General features: G+C 40.2%; 1 protein-coding gene across 1 annotated transcript in view; it reads right to left on the reverse strand.

Moving 5' to 3' along the window:
- Nucleotides 1-1,551: 1,551 nt before the first annotated feature.
- Nucleotides 1,552-23,878, reverse strand: part of SPAG1 (sperm associated antigen 1) — a 102,032-nt gene continuing 79,705 nt past the window's right edge. Inside the window, exons 14-19 of the mRNA XM_057532176.1 lie at nucleotides 16,454-16,620; nucleotides 12,241-12,373; nucleotides 10,225-10,351; nucleotides 4,334-4,498; nucleotides 2,887-3,258; nucleotides 1,552-2,779 (exon numbers count right to left, since the gene is read on the reverse strand). Of these exons, the coding sequence (XP_057388159.1) occupies nucleotides 2,648-2,779; nucleotides 2,887-3,258; nucleotides 4,334-4,498; nucleotides 10,225-10,351; nucleotides 12,241-12,373; nucleotides 16,454-16,620 (1,096 nt within the window). The 3' untranslated portion in view covers nucleotides 1,552-2,647. The remainder of the gene's footprint in view (nucleotides 2,780-2,886; nucleotides 3,259-4,333; nucleotides 4,499-10,224; nucleotides 10,352-12,240; nucleotides 12,374-16,453; nucleotides 16,621-23,878) is intronic.

Genomic DNA, 23,878 nt, shown 5'->3' on the forward strand with positions numbered 1-23,878 from the left:
ACAATGTGTCTTGGAGAAGGTATTTTCACAGATAATAGGGTGATCTATTAGCTTTGTGAATTTGGATGTCCAAGTCTTCCCAGATTTGGGAAGTTTTCAGCTAATATTTCTTTAAGTAAACTTTCTGTCCCCTTCTCCCTCTGGATCCCCAATTCTTCTAGTATTGATATTTGCTCTCTGTCTCAAGTCCCATAGAGCATGCATGCTTTCTTTGCTCTTTTTTATTCTGATTTATTTCAGAATTCTCATCCCCTAAGTCATTTATTCTGTCTTCCATCTGCTCTGTGCTACTGCAGAGGCTCTCCAGTGCATTCTTCATCTCATTCATTGACTTCTTCAGCTCCAGAATTCCTGTTTAGTTCTTTTTTGTGATTTTTTGGTAAAGAGTTAATTTTGTTCATGTATTTTCCTTCCTATTGTCATTAAGCTGTCTTTCTGAGTTTTCTTGTAGCTCACTGAGTTTCTTCAGAACAGCTATTATGAACTCTTTATCAGCTACATCAGAGTATTCTGTGGCTTTGAGCTTGATTGTTGGAGAATTATTGGTATCTTTTGGAGGTGACATATTTTCTTGATTTTTCATGTTCCTTGTATTTTTGTGTTGCTGTTTTTGCATTTGAAGTAGCAGACACCTCCTTAAATCTTTACTGGTTGCCTTCAGTTGGGATACTAATCATTGGTGTTGCTATATGAGGGGTTTCCTCGGTTTCTGAATGGATAGACCTGCTCCACTCTTCTTGTTCTGCCTTGTGGCAGAATTCTTAACCTTTTATGTTTCTCCTTATTCTTAGAACTCACCAGACTGGCTGCTGGAAACCTCTCTTTTGTCTTCCAGAAGGTAGTGTTATAACTTCAGTTGCAATTTCTCCCTTACCCACAGACTCTGGTCCATCCTTCTGAGAATACTCCAACTACTGCGCCTGCTCTCACTGCTGCAGCACTCAGGAGCATGCAGAAGGATCTGGCCACAGAATGGCAGGAGGTGCGGGTTTAGCACTTGGGGTGTTGGGGATGCCCACGGACCCAGTGGGGAGATCCCTAAGTAGGGTACTCCCAGAGGCTTGTGGGCAGACTTCCTGCTGAAGTCCTGAAGCTGTCTGCAGGAACTGTGCTCCTTTAATGCCCTTGATATTCTTATCTGCTTCCTTCACTTTCTCTTCCCTTCCTTCAGTCATGGAGGTCCCCCCTCAGGACTCCGGCTGGGGAGAAACAAGTTTCTCCAGGTGTGACCCAACAGTTGGGACAGCCCGGCACTTGCTCACTGCTTCCCACCTCCTCCACGGGAGAGGCTGCCCCGTGCAGCTAGTACTGGGTATGTAACTGTCAACAAAAGAGAACGTTTCCTTTTCATGTTGTTTCTACTGTAAAGTTACTAACACACTCCCTCATGTACTTGCACAAAAACTTAGTATCATTCAAAAGGAGAAAACTGTTTTGTTCGTTTGCTTGAAGACTAGAGTTAAATACCCATCACAGCAGATTTTCATTTATGAGCTTAGGAAAGAATAGTTTTTTTAAAAAATGGCGCAGTTTGAAACCATTTACCCACAATACTTTAAATATTCTTTAATTATTAAATATTAGATAATAATGGATACGGAAATAACGAATGTGATAGTCATCTTTCCTCTGCTCTTCTAAAGAACAAGAAAATGCTTCAGAAAAAGAAACCTGACCAAAGACTACAGGAATAAATGACAGCACACTGATTGATAGAGACCTGAAGGTTTTATCGTAAGAAACACCTTTACCCTGACCCAGTTAACAAGGGAGCTCTCAATATAAAGAGTTCTTCATTTTCCCTTTTGCACTAAGGGAATAAATATGATCATGCTTAAAGGAGGGGGGAAACAAAGAGGGAGAAGTCACTCAAAATGTTTGGGGGAAATGTGGGAGTGACAATTCAAATAGAAATGCAGGCTTAGTTGCTTTTATATAGTGGTTGTTTTGTTATTGCTTATATAAGCAACACATAAGGGAAACTTGCCTTTAAAAATCTAGTAAAAAGGAGCAGAATTTCAGGCAATTTTTGTTCTTAATTATTAGGCAATGCTTCCATATTAGAAAAAAATAAGTTCCTCTTATAGCTCTAAATTAATAATCACAATTTATTTAATAATTTCATATTATAGACTTAAGTGTTACATTTCATCTTAGAGGCCTGTAATCCACAAGTAGTATAAAATGGGATTTTTATATATCTTAGCAGGAAATAAAAGTGATGTAATAATCACTGTTAATGATTTCCACTTTTAAAAATGAACTGTAAAGAAATACATTTCTATCAAAATTAACAGGACTCCTTCATAGCCCAAAGAAGTGTAATTTAACTCAAAATTTTAACAAGTAAGTTATTAAAAGAAAATGTATAATATAACTTAAAATGCATCTTAACAAGTTCCAGATATACTTATTATTAAATATAAAGATGTTAGCTCTGGTACATAAGAAAATATTTACAACTAATAAAAAGCAGATTGTAGAATATATGTGTTCTATGTATAAAAATAAGTAAAATATTTTATAGTCCAGACCAAGGGATCTTTTCTAAGCCAGGTTTTTATCCATGCAACTCTATTACAATACCATCTCATTAGCATTACTGGAACACATACATGCATGGAAGAAATCTAACAATAATCTTTATTTAAAGCTCATACTGCCTTTTGAGGGCCTGCACATCTTCTAAAGTAAAATGTTTGTTTGGTGTGTCTGAGAGGTCATCAAAGAGCTGTTTAATCTGCTCCTTTTGGCCCTTGCTAATCAGTGTCAACATCATCTGAAAGAAGGAGAAAAATTATATTAGCATACAAACTGGCATTTTAAAGTTGTTATAAAAACCCTAAAACAAATCAATCTCCATGAATAACATAGTTTGCCACTTACCTTAAACCTTTCTGCTTTACTCAGATATACAAGATGCTGATATACCAAAGAAGGATCTTTATCAATAAGATTATTTTTCAGAGACTGGATGAGGAGCAGGAATGTATCCCCTTCAAGTTTGTTACTCAACAACACTGGCAAGTCTTTCGGTTCAGTGATGGCTAACAGGTGTGCACAGGCTTCTTTATCTTTCCTAGTACTGACGGCGTTTATAACCTGGCCAAATTCGTAGGCATTGTTAGGCTTGGGGATTGGTAGTTTCTCGTAGAATTCTCCGGGCCCGTTGCTTGTGTCCCCCTTCTCAGAAGCACGGGAGTCAGTGGAGGCGTCCTCCGAGGTCCTTTCAGGCTCCTCTTTATGGCCCTCATTCACCTTCAGGGGGAGACAAATTACACTGTGACACAACGGCCACTGCACACACCCCATAAAGGTAAGTTACCTTTATTAAAACGGGAAGGAACTGAAAAACACAGGCAGACTGTGGTTTAGTCAAGTTCTAAGTGAAAAATATATAGCTTGTAATAATCATAAAATCTACTTTTTTTTAGGAAGAGAAGTTTTAAAGTATAAGTATCCATTCATAAAAGCATTCTTTTTTAAAGTTTAAAAAAAATTTTTGACATTGAGAATGTGACAGTGAAATTTTATAATTTTCCACAAGTAAAAGCTGCTGTATAAAAGAAGACCTGTAACAACCTTATATCTCTTCTTCATGATAAATTTTACATTTACTTGTTTCATTACATTTGATACAGAAGTCAACTTACATTTTTCAATTCTCCTAAAACAGCTTTTTCCTTCCCTCCTTAGAGGGAAAAAACTCCCTAGCTTCTTTCGCATATTAGCCTTTAACTCTTAGTAGAAATGTAAGATGATAGGTAGCTGACACAGGAATCCAAGAGCTGACATTCCTCACTAAAGGCAAAACAAAAGGCTACAGCACAAGGCATCCAGTTGTCTGAAATCACAAAGGTAGGTTTGATTCTAGGGTAGTCCAGGACCCCTGATGAGGCCGGTCTTGTTTACAAGTTTACTAAAAAAGTCTAAATCAATCAGGAACCCTCTATGGGGTGTGGCGTGCAGGACCGCTGAAATTGAATCAGTCCTGTAGGGTTCTCTGGGTCGACCAGGAAGCAAAGTTCAGTGGCCCTCGCAGGGCAACCTGGAGTGGAAGCAATAAAACCACAGGCCAGGTGGTACGGGGGGAGGGGAGCACAGAAAGGAAGAATGCAGACACCCAAGGGTCCTTGGACCCAAGTTGGGAAATGCAATGGCTAATTATCACAACATAAGAAAAATCTTGTCATTATAATTTGTTAAAATGTCTTCAGTGATCATCAGAATAAAAACACGAAATTTTTAAAAGTCATAGGAATATGACCTCAGAATCCCATATGAGTATAGGATCTCCAAAAGAGTACTTTCAGAGATAATCAAATATACATACCTCTTGAATCTCAATTTTCCTTCTCTCTTTTTCTGTGTTGAATGATGCTGCATTATCCTGAACATTCAGGATTCTGGTGACCTCTTCCAGTTCCATTTTTGCCTCAATAATATTTGGGTCTAGTAGGAGAACTTTATGGAGATCGTTTAAACTTTTCTGATAATTCTGAAAGCAGGAAGGCAGAGAAAATAATTTTCATACATAAAAGGAGAAGGGGCACAGATGAGCCCGGGTGGGAGTGAAATTGGTGAGACGCGTACACAGAGTGTGTGCGGTGGGTTCCATTAGTTCCGCAGTAGTAAAGTTAGGCCTATGAGGTAAGTCTTGGGCTAAAATATTGTAGCCCACAACACAGTGGCCATCCTCTACAGAAGAGTGAGCACAGAATCTGGGGTTAGAAGGCAAGTTAAGTTCTGTATCACCACAGCTTTCATAGTCCCTGGCACACACAGGCATTTGTGGTCTGCTGAATGAATAGATGAAAGAGCGAACGGCCTCACATCAGCACCTACTAGCAATGAAAGCTTGAGCAAGATCCCACTTAACCTTTCTGAGCTTCAGTTCTCTCATCTTTAGAGTAAGGATGAGAAGAGATTCTCTACTCTAGTTTTCACGCGGTTGTGCCGAGTAATCAGCGCATTAATAAAATAACATAGGAGTGGCTTAGCCTTAGAAAGAGCTGGGCCAGTGTTAGCTGTTATCATGATGCCCTGTTCTGTAACACCCTTCGAGTTGTCTACTGCTCAAACAGCCTGGAGTCAACCTTTATTCCTCCATAAACAGTCAGGCAATACACTGGAGAGGTTGAGGGGAAGGAGAAGGGATCTACGCTTAACCAGACAGTGCACAGAATCTGCTGGCAGAGACGGACACCACAGAATCACAGTGTGCTGTGACAAGCCACATTCTAGAACTACAGACTAGACTCGTGTTTTGATTAAGCCAAAATTAATTCTGTGAGGAGGCCAGGAATTCCAATGACGTGTAACCTCTCAAGGATTCATGACATATAATAACAGCACGCACCGGACGCTGAAGCACAGGTAAAATAAGCTGGGGCTTATGTGACACCCCCGGGAGACGAGCTGTAATGCTGCGGCCCTTCCCACTCCAGCCAGCAACATACTAGAGCAAGAGTGATGTGTTTAAAAGGGATAACCTTAAACCTGCTCTAACTTCTTATTTTTTAAAAAGGTAAATTATTTACAAACTGTAGTACATCAGCGCTATTAACAACAATCTCCACACAGCACTGTGTCACAACAGCGCAGTTGGAAAACCTGCTACAAAAAACAAATGACACTGTGTTTCCATCCTAGGTGTTCCAGGCATGGAATCATACCGAAAGGCAAGAATGGGGGGGGCAGTGGGGCAAGTTGAGGGAGTAATAATAGCTAACTCTTACCCGTCTCAGCATTTTGCAAGTATTCTTATTTTAGTCCCGCAATAGCCCTATAAATACTGTCATTGTCCCCATTTAAAGATGAGGAAACTGAGGCATAGAAAGATAATCTTTGAGATGATGAAGGCAGCAATGAGCAGAAGGTGAATGATAAGACAGTGGTGGAGCTCAAGTGAGAGGCCTGAAAACGGAGATTTGTGAGCTGCAGCCTTGGAAATAGAAGGCCAGCAGCAAGGAGTTGACATGACTATTTTTTCATCCATTCAAGGAAAGTCTGTGCCTAAAGACCAATCTGGTTGGAAGAAACCTAAGAAAGCGAGAAATACACTTTGATAAATGTTAAACAGAGGCAGGCAAGTGTGAAGAGGGGGCCCAACAGCAGGAGGAGCGGGGACGGCCATGGAGCAGGGAGGGGGTAGCAGAGGAGGGGCCGGGCTGCCAGGTCAACACAGCGTCAGACCAGATCCAGCCCCGCCGTGGGCCAGGGGCTAGGACACCGTAGGGGAAAGGACAGCTGGGGCCCTGGCCCTTTTGGAAGCTTACGTCTTATGAGGGGAAACAATAAGAAAACAAGTGAACAAATGAATAAATTAAGTAAGCATGCACTGTCATTTATGCAATTAAGAGAAGCAAGGATGGAGACGGATGCAAACGAGGGGAAGGAGTCTCCTTTGACATGGGTGTCAGAGAACCAGAGAACACAAGACCTGAAGGGAAGCCAGCCACGCAGAGTGGGGGCAGAGCAGAGCTCACACAGAGAGAGAAGTGCAGCTCCAGCAAAAAGGAGGACGTTAAAGGTTGCTAATGACCTTATTAGGCCTCAAAAAAAAAAAAAAGGTAAAGTATAATCACATGTGTTTATGATAACATTTACTATTAATAAATGTGCTTAAACTCCAATAACAGCATTTATTTTAGACGATATTACTCTTTTTGATACTTTTGGCCTGATAGCATCCCCGGTTGGCTGTGAATTCCCTAAGGCAGGCACTATGTCTTACCACCTCTATGCTCCCAAAGCCTAGCACATGAGTGGCACTCGATAGAAGATATAAATCGTAAGTAAAAGTAAAATGTTCAATTATCTTTTCTTATGAAGAACAGCTGAACATTAAGGAAAGCCCTATATTTTTCAAACCTGGCACACAGAAAAAATAAAAAAATAAAGCAAGCTAGAAAACAAACAAAATATCTGAAAAAGCACAGGCAGGGCCCCAGCTCCCTGTGAGCCCCTGTGCCACTTCCTCACCAGTCACACAGAGGAAGCCGATCCAGGTGTGAGTTCTGATGTGTTTTTTTTTTTTTAATTAATTAATTTATTTATTTATTTATTTTTGGCTGTGTTGGGTCTTCGTTTCTGTGCGAGGGCTTTCTCCAGTTGCGGCGAGCGGGGGCCACTCTTCGTCGCGGTGTGCGGGCCTCTCACTGTCACGGCCTCTCGTTGCGGAGCACAGGCTCCAGACGCGCAGGCTCAGTAGCTGTGGCTCACGGGCCCAGTTGCTCCGCGGCATGTGGGATCTTCCCGGACCAGGGTTCGAACCCATGTCCCCTGCATCGGCAGGCAGACTCTCAACCACTGCGCCACCAGGGAAGCCCCCTGATGTGTTTTATAAGCAGTGGTAGGCTTTGAAGATCCTGCAAGTAAATTCACTTGGCACATAACTCAAACTACAGGGTATACAGATCAAGTTATAAGAAATCAAACCAGGAAAACACGTTGCCAGCCTCATACTCTAGTGGGATAGCATTACTAAAACTTGGGATTATTGGGCTTCCCTGGTGGCACAGTGGTTGAGAATCTGCCTGCCAATGCAGGGGACACGGGTTCGAGCCCTGGTCTGGGAGGATCCCACATGCCGCGGAGCAACTAGGCCCGTGAGCCACAACTGCTGAGCCTGCGCGTCTGGAGCCTGTGCTCCGCAACAAGAGAGGCCGCGATAGTGAGAGGCCCGCGCACCGCGATGAAGAGTGGCCCCCGCTTGCCGCAACTAGAGAAAGCCCTTGCACAGAAACGAAGCCCCAACAGAGCCAAAAATAAATAAGTAAATAAATAAAGCCAGAAAACATCTTTAAAAAAAAAAAATTGGGATTATCTTTCTGCATCATAATACAATTTCTAGAATTTATTCCAAGGAAGTATAAAATTCCGGTCTTTCATTAGGTACAACTTCTGACTTTGAATAAAGTAAACAAGTTCAAAGAGTCAGGCAGCCAGTATGGGATAAACCTGTTCTAAGGGTCTGGACATATATAAACTCATGAGTCATGCAGATCATGAGTACCTCACGGACCCAAATCCATTAAGTTCAAAAACAGTTGAGTAAATTTTCAAGAAGCCTCTTTTAATTCATGGTGCCACACACCACCTAGGAAATCTTTACGTGAGGTTTACAAATGAGTATGTTGCTAACAAAAAAAAGGGGAGGGGAGTGGTCAGGTCGCCTGGGCCCTGGGAATACAGTGAACACACTGTGAATACAGGATACAGTGGAGCTGCTGGGCTGGTGAGTGGGGCATCCACATGCTGGGAGGGTGACGCACCCCAGTTCCAAGGGGACAGAAGCTCCTGCGCGCGGGACATTTCTGGACCTCGCCCTACGCACCTCTTCACTTGCCTGTTCACTTGCCTGTTCATCTGTGTGCTATACACCAAACTCAATAAGGTCAACACTCCTCCCTCAAATCTCTCCCTCCTGCTGTACACCCTCCCTTATCACACTGTACTGCTCAGCCACCTGAGACAGGAACCTGTATTTATCCAAAGAAAACAAAAACACTAACTTGAAAAGATACTCCCATGCTCACTGCAGCATTATTTACAATAGCAACCTAACTGTCCATCAGTGAACGAACAGATAAAGAAAATGTGGTATATCTACACAATGGAATATTATTCAGCCATAAAAAAGGAAGTTCTGCCATTTGTGACAACATGATGGACTTTGAAGGCGTCATGCTAAGTAAAATTAGTCATACAGAGAAAGACAATTACCTATGATCTCACTTACATGTGGAATCCAAAAAAACAAAAAAAAAACCCACCACCAACAAAAAAAAACCAACCACCTGAACTCACAGAAACAGAGAACAGATTGGTGGTTGCCAGAGGCAAGGTGGGAGTTGGGGTGTGGAGGATAGGCGGGAATGGTTGAAGACCCTCAAAAGGTACAAAATTCCAGTTATAAAATAAGTCATGGAGATGTAAACAGCATGGTGATTCGAGATAGTAATCGTGTATTGTATATTGGAGAGTCTCTAAGAGAATAAATCTTAAAAGTTCTTGTCACAAAAAAAAATTTGTGGGCTTCCCTGGTGGCGCAGTGGTTGAGAGTCTGCCTGCTAATGCAGGGGACACGGGTTCGAGCCCTGGTCTGGGAAGATCCCACATGCCGCGGAGCAACTAGGCCCGTGAGCCACAACTACTGAGCCTGCGCGTCTGGAGCCTGTGCTCCACAACAAGAGAGGCCGCGATAGTGAGAGGCCCGTGTACCACGATGAAGAGTGGCCCCCGCTTGCCGCAACTAGAGAAAGCCCTCGCACAAAAACGAAGACCCAACACAGCCAAAAATAAAAATTAATTAATTAATTTAAAAAAAATTTGTAACTATGTGTGGTGAACTAGACATAGTATGATCATTTCACAGTACATACAAATACCAAATCACTATGTTGCACACCTGATACTGATATAAAATGTCAATTATCTCTCAATTAAAAAAAACCTTAAAGAGGAAAAAAAAAAAGTCAATGACCTGTACACTGACAATGTGTGAACTTCATTGTATTAAACCTTAATCAACTTGACTCTTTAAAAATACCATTTCAGGAAATGCCATTTCCCAGTATGTTCTGATCTTTCCTTGTCATGTTATTTTCTACAAATGTGAACAACACTCACTCAAGTTTTCCACACAGAATAATCATCATAAAGAAAAATGTAATTATACAATACTTTCCTTGAAAATAATGGTGTGGTTTTCTTAGAGAAGAATGCCATCCTATAGCCTCACACTGACCGCCAGCCAGTTTAAGGCCCAAATCACAACGAACTTCCCAGCCTTTGCCATGTCTCTACCAATGTCCGTGGCGTGAACACACCTTCCGTTCTGATACCTCCCTCCCACCCTACAGACAACCCCAGTCCCCTACTAGAGGAATTCAGTGGCGTTGCTGGTGGCCTTCAGTAATTCAGCAACAAACCTTCCTGTCCTTTAAAGTGGACCTATTATAACTGACAACACTCCTTAGAAAATCAGGAAATAAACCATCATTTTTGAGCTGGAAGGAATCTTAGAAATTATCTAGCTCCACATTACAGTTCGGGGAAATCTGAGGCATCTTCCAAGGTTTTGGGACTGCTGAGTACAGAACTGGGATTAAATCCCAGGATAATGTCACTGGCATTCCTTGAGCCCACAATTCATGTTCATGAAAACCACATGATCTGTTCAGAGCTGACATTTATATATTAAAACGAAGATTTCCTCACCTTGAGTCCTTTGTGAGCAAGAGCTCGCCTGTAGCACGCTTTCACATTGCCGAGGTCCATCTGAAGCGCCTGGTCACAGTCCTGCTTTGCCTCTTCAAACTGGCCCAGCTTCAGGTAACAGAGGGCTCTGGTATGTAACGGAACTCAGCATTATGAAAATCAAAACAACATATCTATAAACTTGGACAACTAACAGAAATCAGAAAATAGTTAAATAAGTCCGTTTCTATACCACAGCTGCTGCAATTGAAACCTAACATTTTCCTTCAGTTATGGCATTTTCTTGCAATACTTGCAATTAGGACCCTGGGAATACAACTGCAATCAAAACAGTCCCGGCCCTCAAGGAGGCTGCAGTCTAGGGGAAGAGACAGTCAAAAGAAGCAAACACAATAAAATCTGTAGAGGATGCTCTGGTAGCACAGAGCTGAGACTCTCATCACATTTGGTGGAGCTGAAGCAAGGGGAGGAGTAGTCAGGGAAGACTTCCCAGAAGAAGTGACGTTTAAGTTGAAGCCCAGAGTACACAGTGAGAATTATCCAATGCGAAGGCACCGGGCTGAGATTTAATATGCAGGGAGGGCACAGCACGTGCAAAGTCCTACAGTGACAGAGAACACGGTGTCTTGATGGACTAAGAAAAGAGCGCTATGGTGGTGATGAGGCTGGGAGAGTGGGAGGCCAGGTCAGAAAGGTCCCGGCAGGAGGCTGAGCTTTATCCCAAGGTTAATGGTAGTCCAGTGGTGGGTTTTTAAGCAGAGGCTGATCCGTTCACCATGTTTTAGGAAGATCGCGCCAGCTGCAGCATGGAGAATCAGAGGGAACAAGACTGTGCAGGGACACCTGGGAGGGCACTGCAGACATCTAGGGAGAGCCGGTGTCAGCCGGAGCAGGGGCTGACGGTGAGGGTGGACAGAAAGGCTCACGCCCAAGAGGAATTTAGAAGGTAGGACATCTGAGCTGCTGACAGCCTGGAGAGGGAGGCGTGGGTCAGGGATGATAACCCACCATGAGCGCAGGAGGGAGGGAGGCGCTCAGGTCCGGGGCTCAGACACAGAGATTTGGGGGACGTAATTGGAAGGTGGTAAATGGAGCTGGGGAGAGGATTAAACGGCCCAGAGAACATTAGAGCAGACAAGAGATCTATGTCTTTAGAAGCCCAAGAACAGCAGGGAAAGAAAAAAGAGAAGTGAGAAGGGGAGAGTCAGGCAAGTGAGCTGTCTGCACCGCAGCCGAGCGGGGAGGTGGTCTCCAGGAAAAACTGAGCGGCCATTGATGCCCAAGACCACTGAGGCCGAACAGGAGAAGGGTAGAAAAATACCTGTTAGGTTCAGTGACAGAATTTTTCATAAAAGAGGTTGCCAAAAGAGGAAAACATGTACAAAAACAAAGCAGTGAGAGATTAAGCTTAAAAATTTTTTCTGAAATGGCTAGGAGAACCCATGCTGAGCCCCTATTCTTTAGGAACCATACCTTATTCCTTGTCACCGCAGACTCTATCTACTCCCTAAAAATCCCCAAATCACCATATTCTAGGTAACTATCTTTTTTACCATAATGTGTTAAACATGGCACCTGAGCAGCATTCTGGAAAAATCTGCCCATTCCTACTACACATTAGAAGATGCCGGGCCCTTCCCTTAGCACTTCAAGAGAAAAGGGGCACCTAAGACGCTAGTTTGAAAGGCAACTGATTCCTGCTCCCACTCTGGAGGACCGCACTGAGGCCTCCTCACGAGCCGCGGCGAGGCCACACGCCAGGGAGAGTCAAAGCAGCACCAGCCAAGGCAGCGATGGCCAAGCGGGAACCTAACGCAGCCCACGTCAGACCTCCCAGCTCCAGGACACAGCATGTTTTCAATCTCTCCGATAGCCCCACCTCTTTAAAAAAACACTCACTTAAAACAATTTGCTATATAGAGTCTCAGAATCATGGGAATAAACTTTGGCAATTATCTATAATTTTTTCATCAAAAATATTAACATAAGAAATATAGAAAGTTACAAAGAACTTGCCTGTTTGTATAAATGGCACATTCCTTGTTGTTAATCTTTAAGCATTCACCGTATTTACTAAGGGCATCTTTATAGTTTTTGTCCTTTACACATTGATTTCCTTCTTCTTTAAGGGTTTTAAACATTTTTTCATCTATGGGACACACACAAAAAAGAGCAAGTATTCATATAAGCACCTTTATAAAACTTTAAGTATACTGTAAATTAAGTGACCACAAACCATACAGAGCTAAAGTCTAAATGGAACAAAACGTTGTATACAAATTAAAAAGATAAATTGGCTATAAGTAAATATGATTATACAATTATGACACTATTTTTTCAAATTAGAAAATAAAATACAAGTGATTCTATCCTTTTATCCATATTGGCACGCCTTCTTTTCTCTGCTGGAGATAGAAATATCTAGTGTTTGGTGTAGTAAGTATTTCATGAAAAGTGAACAAACAAACACATTAAAGCCTGAATTAAGACATCTTCCAACAGTCCAAGTTTCCTTGGAATCACACCTCCTCCACTCTCTGCTCCTAAGGTTTAAGTAAAGCAAATCCCACCCTAGCCCTACCTTTTGGAGTAATCTTTGTTTTACTAACCAGCACACTATGTTCCCTTGGCCACATAATCTAATTGGTCAGGAATGGACCTATGAGAGCCAATGAGCTACAATAAGATTTTAGTGGCAGCTTCTGGTAAGGTAATTCTTGCTCTTTCCCGTGGAACATGAGGATAAAAGGAGGAGCTATTTTGCCATCGTGCGATGCAAGGGGAGAATCTGTCTGAGAATGGGGCCAACAGAGCAAGAGAGAGGCCAAGACAGACAGCTAAAGAATAACCTCTGAGTGCCGAATCCAGCCATCCCTGCAGCTATCCTACCTGTGGACTTTTCCACAAGGGGTGCCGATAAACAACCTCTTTTGCTTAAGACATTAATGGTTGGGTTTTCTGTTATCTGCGATCAGAGTCCCAATTATTACTATTGCCTATTATCTTGCAGTGAGCATGGCTGACTCCTCACTCAGGATCCATTTCCTTCTTCCTAAGGGTACCTCGGCATTCATTCAGCTATCACTCCTCTCCTACTCAGCCCACGTGTCCAGGGGAAGCCCCACTGATCAGGAACTCATGGCATGGCATTTCTTCATTACAGGGAGTTACAGCAAAGCGCAATTACAGCAATGGGCACATGATCCATTAGAATAAATACCAACAGAGCTCAGCCCACAGAGTAACAGGCTAAAAAAGCTGGGTCTTTGGGGCAACATATCTCCTCATTCTTAAATTAATGCCACCAAAAGCAATGGTGTCTCTCCCCCTTTGGACATTGATATGTGCAGACATGAAGTCTAAAACTGCTACAGTTCTATTATTTCTGGCCAGAGCCTGAGCCCTGACAAGTTGTGCCTGATTTTAGAGCCTGCCTGGGCCCTTTCAGTTACTTGAGCCAAAACTATTCCTTACAGTTATAAGTCAACAGATTTTCTGTTACTTGCAACCAAAGTTTTCTAACATACATAAAATGTTAAAATTTAAAGTTTTAAATCTATGTAATAACTTTACTCTATGGAGTATCTTGATATAAAATAAAATTGCATAACAAATTTTAAAATATGACTTTAAATTCTGTGATCTAAAAATCTTGATAGATGTACTGAATTTATAGTATAAACTTGGAATGTAAAAAATAATCTTATTTGTCCCTCTGCACAAATGGCATGCCATATTAACTTTTCATCCTTTATTTCAAATTACAGAATATTTCTGCCTAATGTTTCATGTTTCAAAAGAACTCACACTATGTGGCCAAATGACAGTCCCCATAAATCTTGGTGTATCTAACCTCTAAAACAGAATATTACAGAGGATTTTTTTTCTTCCAATTTGCTGAAAAACTTTCCTCAAGCTTTTCTTCCTACATTGTTTTTAAGTCTTTGGTATCCAGTCTCACTAATAATTAGTACACAAATATGAACAGAAAGAGCTGATTATTCTTGTGCTTATGATTCACTATCACATATCTATAGTACGGTTAGTATATGCACATTTTTAGTAATGAATAGCTACCCTTTATTGAGCAAATGCTTTGTGCCAGGCCCCATTAATAATGGATTCTAGAAGCTAGAGATCTCCATGTTTTCCCAGGACTGCTGAACCATCTAAAAGCCTTGGCAGAAGTTCCCTGCATCTTCTTTCTAGGCAATGAAAAGGGTGAGCCATTGGGACATCACGGCTCAGCGTGTCTGCAAGATGAAGCCCGACACAGGCACACATGGGGTTCCTAAGCTGGCAGGAGAAATAGAGCCTCAGCCAGCTTTCAAGCAGAAGGCAAGCGCGAAGCCACGTTTATTAAACACTCTGCACAAAGTTCTGAGGAAAGCACTGTGGGGATGGAGGTATGGATGTGAACAACTACGATACAAGGCAGAAGGAGGTACTGCTAGATATATGTCATAGGGCTTTTTTGTTGTTGTTGAAAACCTATAGTTTATTTTATAAGAAAATTGGGATTAAATTACAAGGATCCATGTGACCCCAACTTTTGTCAGTCATTTCATGATTTGTGAGGCTCTGGCCCCTTCCCTTGGCATGGCGGCACAGCCTGAAAAAAATGTATACTTTCTTGTTGTTACTTAATAGAGATCTTCCTGGGCATGTTCCCCAAAACAAACTCCACAGGATGGGAGAAAGGTGCTACTACAGAGTAACAATTTTTGTTCCTACTCCCTCTCAGCTTTGTAAAACCAAAGTCAGATGTTATATAGCCCCATCCCCAAACTTAAATGTAAACAACCAAACGATGTTTTAAATTAAAGCCTTCCATCTTTGACATTCTAGAATTTCTGTATGGTGAGATTTATAAAATTCATATGGAAGTACATAGAAGTTCTTATAATAAATGATGGCATTCCCTAAGACTTGATCTTTAGATCTCTCAGTTATACTTTGTAAAACCTTGGTGATCTCATCTAACCTCATAACTTGAAATATCATTTATAACCTGCCTGCTTCCAAGTTTACATGTCAATACAACCTCCCTCCCCTCTCAAACTCTAAGTTCTTTTGAATGTCTAGTAGGTTTTCTGAACTTGATGTGTCCAAAACTGAGTTCTTTTTTTTTTTTTTTTTTAATTTTTTTAATTAATTAATTTATTTATTTATTTATTTATGGCTGTGTTGGGTCTTCGTTTCTGTGCGAGGGCTTTCTTCTAGTTGTGGCAAGCGGGGGCCACTCTTCATCGCGGTGCACGGGCCTCTCACTATCGCGGCCTCTCTTGTTGCGGAGCACAGGCTCCAGATGCGCAGGCTCAGTGATTGTGGCTCACGGGCCCAGCTGCTCCGCGGCATGTGGGATCTTCCCAGACCAGGGCCCGAACCCGTGTCCCCTGCATTGGCAGGCAGACCCTCAACCACAGCGCCACCAGGGAAGCCCCAAAACTGAGTTCTTGATTGTTCCAAATCTAACTTTTCTGCGGTTTTCCCATCTAATAAATGGCACTTCCATCCTTCTGCTTTCTCAAGACAAAAACCCTGAAATTATCTGTAGCTCTTCTCCCACATCCAACTAGTCAGCTCTACCTTTAAATTGTAACTAGAATCTAATAATTCTCACTACCTCTTCTACTACCCTCTTTATTCAAGCCACCCTTATCTCTTGACTGGATTATTATGGTAGTTTCTTAATGCCCCTATCTCTTCCTTCCTTGGCTTTCTATAACTGAATCTCATCACAGTAGCCAAGGTGATTCTGCTCAGCTGTCAGTAGCTTTCTATTTGTTGTAGGGCTTTATTTTGCTTTATTATTTCCAAAACATCAATCTCATTAAACTAGCCTTGCCACATACATGGTGTGTAGAGAACTATATGCTACTCAAATCTTTTTTCTTATTTTTAATAATAATGCTGACTTAACATTTATTAAGAGGCTACTATAAGCTTACACAGTCAGCACATGTGTTAGGTATTTCATATGCATCTCTCCATTTATTCCTGAGAATGACTCCATGAGACACTCATATTTCCCCCTTTCATATACACTCAAACACTGGAGGTGTGCAGCAACTTCTTAAGACTCTGCAGTTAGAAAGAGGGAGAACAGGGTCTTAACTTAAACCCATAGCGGACACCTGATTTCACGCACTTACCTTCTGCTTTACTGTGAAAATATATGCACAGCTCACGATAACCCTCAGAAGAAATAAGTGTAGGCTTCCCCTACCTGTGATGCCCGGTTGGTGATGGCTGCAGGAATCTCCCTCTTGGTCTGGGGGCGTCTCTGCCACAGGCCGCCAAGCTCGCAATTGTGCAGAAGTGGGCACAGCAGGAATGGGCGACAGCTTCTCCCGCCAGCTTGGTCCATCCAGGGCCATTAAAATTTTTGTTATCCTAAAAAGAAAATCAGTTTTCTCTGTTGATCATGCAATTTGCTTTCTACATTACTGGGGGTCATATCAAGAGTAAAATTTACAAATGTTATGCATTTCTGTACTTCCCTGTAGAAAGCACACAATCAAGCTATTTGCTGTCCACATAAACCATCTTAAAAAGGACTCTTAAAAATTGCCCCAAACTATGTAACATTAGATCCTTTTCGCATCACAAGAAAAAATTAAGACATTTCTAATTAGTTTAAAAAAAATTTTAACGTATATGCAATAAAATTTTAATTTTTAAAAAAGTGAAGTATAAAACTAAAATTTAGGAGGCCTAGAAGAAATATCCCCTACATAACATTTTATATAATTACTAAATTGATAATGTATTACTCTTGAGAATAATCAGAAGTACTTTGGAATTTCTATGCCCAAAGTGTATACGAAAGACAGGTTTATAACACTGGCTGCTAAAACTGATGAGGAGTAGCAGTTACATGGAATAGTGCTTCTTCCTGAAACATTTACTTGTGGTTAAGATACTCTTTACCTTGTGTTTTTCTCCATCTCTAAAATTATCTACTCTTTTTGTTTTCATATGCATAAAGATGAAAGAATAGGATATTGGAGTCTACTACAAGGGCCCTTGTATTGATGACATTTGCTAATGGCTATCATAATATTGAGATAACATCCCTGATTATCACTTTCTCATCACTTTAAACTTACAAAATATCATACTTAGATTTTAAAATAAAACTGAATTATGTCTTTGGGAAAAATCTGGTTTAAAAAAAAAGGTGGTTCCTACCCACCAGAAAGACAAAATCCAGCCTCATCCACCAGAACACAGGCACCAGTCCCCTCCACAGGGAAGCCTACACAACCCACTGAGGCAACCATAGCCACTGGGGGCAGACACCAAAAACAACGGGAACTACGAACCTGCAGCCCGCAAAAAGGAGACCCCAAACACAATAAGTTAAGCAAAATGAGAAGACAGAGAAACACACAGCAGATGAAGGAGCAAGGTAAAAACCCACCAGACCAAACAAATGAAGAGGAAATAGGCAGTCTATCTGAAAAAGAATTCAGAGTAATGATAGTAAAGATGATCCAAAATCTTGGAAATAGAATGGAGAAAATACAAGAAACGTTTAACAAGGACTTAGAAGAACTAAAGAGCAAACAAACAATGATAAACAACACAATAAATGAAATTAAAAATTCTCTAGAAGGAATCAATAGAAGAATAACTGAGGCAGAAGAATGGATAAGTGACCTGGAAGATAAAATGGTGGAAATAACTACCACAGAGCAGAATAAAGGAAAAAGAATGAAAAGAATTGAGGACAGTCTCAGAGACCTCTGGGACAACATTAAATGCACCAACATTCGAATTATAGGGGTCCCAGAAGAGGAAGAGAAAAAGAAAGGGACTGGGAAAATATTTGAAGAGATTATAGTTGAAAACTTCCCTAATATGGGAAAGGAAATAGTCAAGTCCAGGAAGTGCAGAGAGTCCCATACAGGATAAATCCAAGGAGAAACACGCCAAGACACACATTAATCAAACTATCAAAAATTAAATACAAAGAAAAAATATTAAAAGCAACACGGGAAAAACAACAAATAACATACAAGGGAATCCCCATAAGGTTACCATCTGATCTTTCAGCAGAAACTCTGCAAGCCAGAAGAGAGTGGCAGGACATATCTAAAGTGATGAAAGGGAAAAACCTACAACCAAGATTACTCTACCCAGCAAGGATCTCATTCAGATTCGACGGAGAAATTAAAACCTTTACCGACAAGCAAAACCTGAGAGAATTTAGCACCACCAAACCACCTTTACAACAAATACTAAAGGAATTTCCCTAGGCAGAAATTTCTCTAGGCAGAAACACAAGAGAAGGAAATTTCTCTAGGCAGAAACACAAGAGAAGGAAAAGACCTACAATAACAAACCCCAAACAATTAAGAAAATGGTAATAGGAACATACATATCGATAATTACCTTAAATGTAAGTGGATTAAATGCTCCAACCAAAAGACATAGACTGGCTGAATGGATACCAAAACAGATCCGTATATATTCTGTCTACAGGAGACCCACTTCAGACCTAGGGACACATACAGACTGAAAGGGGATGGAAAAAGATATTCCATGCAAATGGAAATCAAAAGAAAGCTGGAGTAGCAATTCTCATATCAGACAAAATAGACTTTAAAATAAAGACTATTACAAGAGACAAAGAAGGACACTACATAATGATCAAGGGCTCAATCCAAGAAGAAGATATAACAATTGTAAATATTTATGCACCCAACATAGGAGCACCTCAATACATAAGGCAAATGCTAACAGCCATAAAAGGGGAAATCGACAGTAACACAATCATAGTAGGGGACTTTCACACCCCACTTTCACCAATGGACAGATCATCCAAAATGAAACTAAATAAGGAAACACAATCTTTAAATGATACATTAAACAAGATGGACTTAATTGATATTTATAGGACATTCCATCCAAAAACAACAGAATACACTTTCTTCTCAAGTGCTCATGGAACATTCTCCAGGATAGATCATATCTTGGGTCACAAATCAAGCCTTGGAAAATTTAAGAAAATTAAAATCGTATCAAGTATCTTTTCCGACCACAATGCTATGAGACTAGATATTGATTACAGGAAAAAATCTGTAAAAAATACAAACACATGGAGGCTAAACAATACACTACTTAACAACCAAGAGATCACAGAAGAAATCAAAGAGGAAATCAACAAGTACCTAGAAACAAATGACAATGAAAACACGACGCCCCAAAACCTATGGGATGCAGCAAAAGCAGTTCTTAGAGGGAAGTTTATAGCAATACAATCCTACTTCAAGAAACAAGAAACATCTCCAACAACCTAACCTTACACCTAAAGCAATTAGAGAAAGAAGAACAAAACCCCCCACAAAGTTAGCAGAAGGAAAGAAATCATAAAGATCAGATCAAAAATAAATGAAAAAGAAATGAAGGAAACAATAGCAAAGATCAATAAAACAAAAAGCTGGTTCTTTGAGAAGATAAGCAAAATTGTTAAACCATTAGCCAGACTCATCAAGAGAAAAAGGGAGAAGACTCAAATCAATAGAATTAGAAGTGAAAAAGGAGAAGTAACAACTGACACTGCAGAAATACAAAGGATCATGAGAGATTACTACAAGCAGCTCTATGCCAATAAAATGGACAAACTGGAAGAAATGGACAATTTCTTAGTAAAGCACAACCCTCTGAGACTGAACCAGGAAGAAACAGAAGATATAAACAGACCAATCACAAGCACTGAAATCGAGACTGTGATTAAAAATCTTCCAACAAACAAAAGCCCAGGATCAGATGGCTTCACAGGCGAATTCTATCAAACATTTAGAGTAGAGCTAACACCTATCCTTCTCAAACTCTGCCAAAATATAGCAGAGGGAGGATCACTCCCAAACTCATTCTACGAGGCCACCATCACCCTGATACCAAAACCAGACAAAGATGTCACAAAGAAAGAAAACTACAGGCCAATATCACTGATGAACATAGATGCAAAAATCCTCAACAAAATACTAGCAAACAGAATCCAACAGCACATTAAAAGGATCATACACCATGATCAAGTGGGGTTTATCCCAGGAATGCAAGGATTCTTCAATATACACAAATCAAACAATGTGATAAACCATATTAACAAATTGAAGAATAAAAACCATATGATCATCTCAATAGATGCAGAAAAAGCTTTCAACAAAATTCAACACCCATTTATGATAAAAACCCTGCAGAAAGTAGGCGTAGACTGAACTTACCTCAACATAATAAAGGCCATATATGACAAACCCACAGCCAACATCGTCCTCAATGGTGAAAAATGGAAACCATTTCCACTAAGATCAGGAACAAGACAAGGTTGCCCACTCTTACCACTGTTATTCAACATAGTTTTGGAAGTTTTAGCCACAGCAATCAGAGAAGAAAAAGAAATAAAAGGAATCCAAATCAGAAAAGAAGAAGTAAAGCTGTCACTGTTTGCAGATGACATGATACTATACATAGAGAATCCTAAAGATGCTACCAGAAAACTACTAGAGCTAATCAATGAATTTGGTAAATTAGCCGGATACAAAATTAATGCATAGAAATCTCTTGCATTGCTATACACTAATGATGAAAAATCTGAAAGAGAAATTAAGGAAACACTCGCATTTACCACTGCAACAAAAAGAATAAAATACCTGGAAATAAACCTACCTAAGGAGACAAAAGACTTGTATGCAGACGACTATAAGACACTGATGAAAGAAATTAATGATACAAACAGATGGAGAGATATACCGTGTTCTTGGATTGGAAGAATCAACATTGTGAAAATGACTATACTACCCAAAGCAATCTACAGATTCAATGCAATCCCTATCAAACTACCAATGTGATTTTTCACAGCACTAGGACAAAAAATTGCACAATTTGTATGGAAACACAAAAGACCCCGAATAGCCAAAGCAATCTTGAGAAAGAAAAACAGAGCTGGAGGAATCAGGCTCCTGGACTTCAGATTATACTACAAAGCTACAGTAATCAAAGACAGCATGGTACTGTCACAAAAACAGAAATACAGATCAATGGAACAGAATAGAAAACCCAGAGATAAACCCACACACCTATGTCACCTTATTTTTGATAAAGGAGGCAAGAATATACAATGGAGAAAAGACAGCCTCTTTAATAAGTGGTTCTGGGAAAACTGGACAGCTACATGTAAAAGAATGAAATTAGAACACTCCCTAACACCATATACAAAAATAAACTCAAAATGGATTAAAGACCTAAATGTAAGACCAGGCACTATAAAACTCTTAGAGGAAAACATAGGCAGAACACTCTGTGACATAAATCACAGCAAGATCCTTTCTGACCCACCTCCTAGAGAATTGGAAATAAAAACAAAAATAAAATAAATAAATAAACAGACATTTCTCCAAAGAAGATATACAGATTGCCAACAAACACATGAAAGGATGCTCAACATCACTAATCATTAGAGAAATGCAAATCAAAACTACAATGAGGTATCATCTCACACCAGTCGGAATGGCCATCATCAAAAAATCTACAAACAATAAATGCTGGAGAGGGTTTGGAGAAAAGGGAACTCTCTTGCATTGTTGGTGGGAATGTAAATTGATACAGCCACTATGGAGAACAGTATGGAGGTTCCTTAAAAAACTAAAAATAGAACTACCATATGACCCAGCAATCCCACTACTGGGCATATACCCAGAGAAAACCGTAATTCAAAAAGAGTCATGTACCACAATGTTCACTGCAGCTCTATTTACAATAGCCAGGACATGGAAGCAACCTAAGTGTCCATCGACAGATGAAGGGATAAAGAAGATGTGGCACATATATACAATGGAATATTACTCAGCCATAAAAAGAAACGAAATGGAGTTATTTGTAGTGAGGTGGATGGACCTAGAGTCTGTCATACAGAGTGAAGTAAGTCAGAAAGAGGAAAACAAATACTGTATGCTAACACATATATATGGAATCTAAATTTAAAAAAAAAAAAAAAGAAAAGGTTCTGAAGAACCTGGGGGCAGGACAGGAATAAAGACGCAGACGCAGAGAATAGACTTGAGGACACGAGGAGAGAGAAGGGTAAGCTGGGACGAAGTGAGAGAGTGGCATGGACATATATACACTACCAAATGTAAAATAGAGAGCTAGTGGGAAGCAGCCGTATAGCACAGGGAGATCAGCTCGGTGCTTTGTGACCACCCAGGGGGTGGGATAGGGAGGGTGGGAGGGAGGGAGACTCAAGAGGGAGGAGATACGGGGATATATGTATATGTATAGCTGATTCACTTTGTTATAAAGCAGAAACTAACACACCGTTGTAAAGCAATTATACTCCAATAAAGATGTTAAAAATAAATAAATAATTTTAAAAACGTGGTCCCCAAGACTGAGAAAGTTACTGGTAATTAGTAGAATGCATTCAAATTAGTTAGCTCAGTAGTACTTTTTGTGTGAAAAAAATTTTATATTTATATAGAGGCAAACGTAATACATACACTTTCCCTACAATTTCATAAACCGAAATTTCAATAGTGATCTTTGGTTATGATAACCACATCTCATATATTTTAGTGTAAAAAATAAATTTGAAAAAATAAATGTATAACCACCCACAATAGCAGAAGAAAAAGAAAGAAAATTTTAGAAAAAAAGAATTTTCAAGCAAAACTTGTATTACGAGCAGAGAGGTAAGGAAGAAGCAGCTGAAAAGAGATGATGTGTTGCCTGGGAATAAATAAGTATATGCAGGGAAATGTAACACATAAGATTCCTGGAGAGGGATATGGTTAATGGAAGACACATACAAAATAAGCACAGATGTTTAAATTTAAAAAAAAAAAAAAGCTTCTGTGGCTTAGGTGGCAAAGCAAGCATAAATATGGGATTCATGAAAAGGAATAGTGAAATTTTCTAAATGGATATTTTATAGAAGATATATATGGCAAAACCAGACAAAGCCTCCTCATCTTCTTATCAAACGATGTATCAGCAAGAGCCATTTGATTTAAAAAAATGAATGAGTCTTAAAAGTCAACTTGTGTAAAAGAACCTTCTTGAGTACATATAAAAATTACAATACAATCCTCAAAAAGCTAAACAGAATTACCATATGACCCAGCAATTCCATGCCTAGGTGTACGCCAAAAGGAACTGAAAACAGGTATGCAAACAAAACCTTGCACGTGAATGTTCATAGCAGCACTATTCACAACAGCCAAATGGTGGAAACAGCTGAAAGGTCCATCAACGGATGAATGGATAAACACAATGTGATACATCCATACGACAGATTATTATTGAGTCATAAAAAGAAATGACGTCAACACACATGCCACACGGCGGACCAACCTTGAAAACATTATGCTAAGTGAAATAAGCCAGACACCAAAGGTACATATCGTATGATTCTATTTATATGAACTATCCAGAAAGGGTAAATCCATAGAGACAGCAGACCAGGTGCTTGGAAAGGGAGAATGAGGAGTGACTGCTTAATGGGGACAGAGTTTCCCTTTGGGGATGAAATATTTTGGAACTAGTTAAAGGTGATGGCTGCACAACACTGTGAGTGTACTAAAGGCCACTAAATTGTACACCTTAAAATAGTTAATTTACTTGTTATGTGAATTTTACTTCAATTTTT

The sequence above is a fragment of the Balaenoptera acutorostrata genome, chromosome 17 (assembly GCF_949987535.1).
Source record: "Balaenoptera acutorostrata chromosome 17, mBalAcu1.1, whole genome shotgun sequence".
NCBI lineage: Eukaryota > Metazoa > Chordata > Mammalia > Artiodactyla > Balaenopteridae > Balaenoptera > Balaenoptera acutorostrata.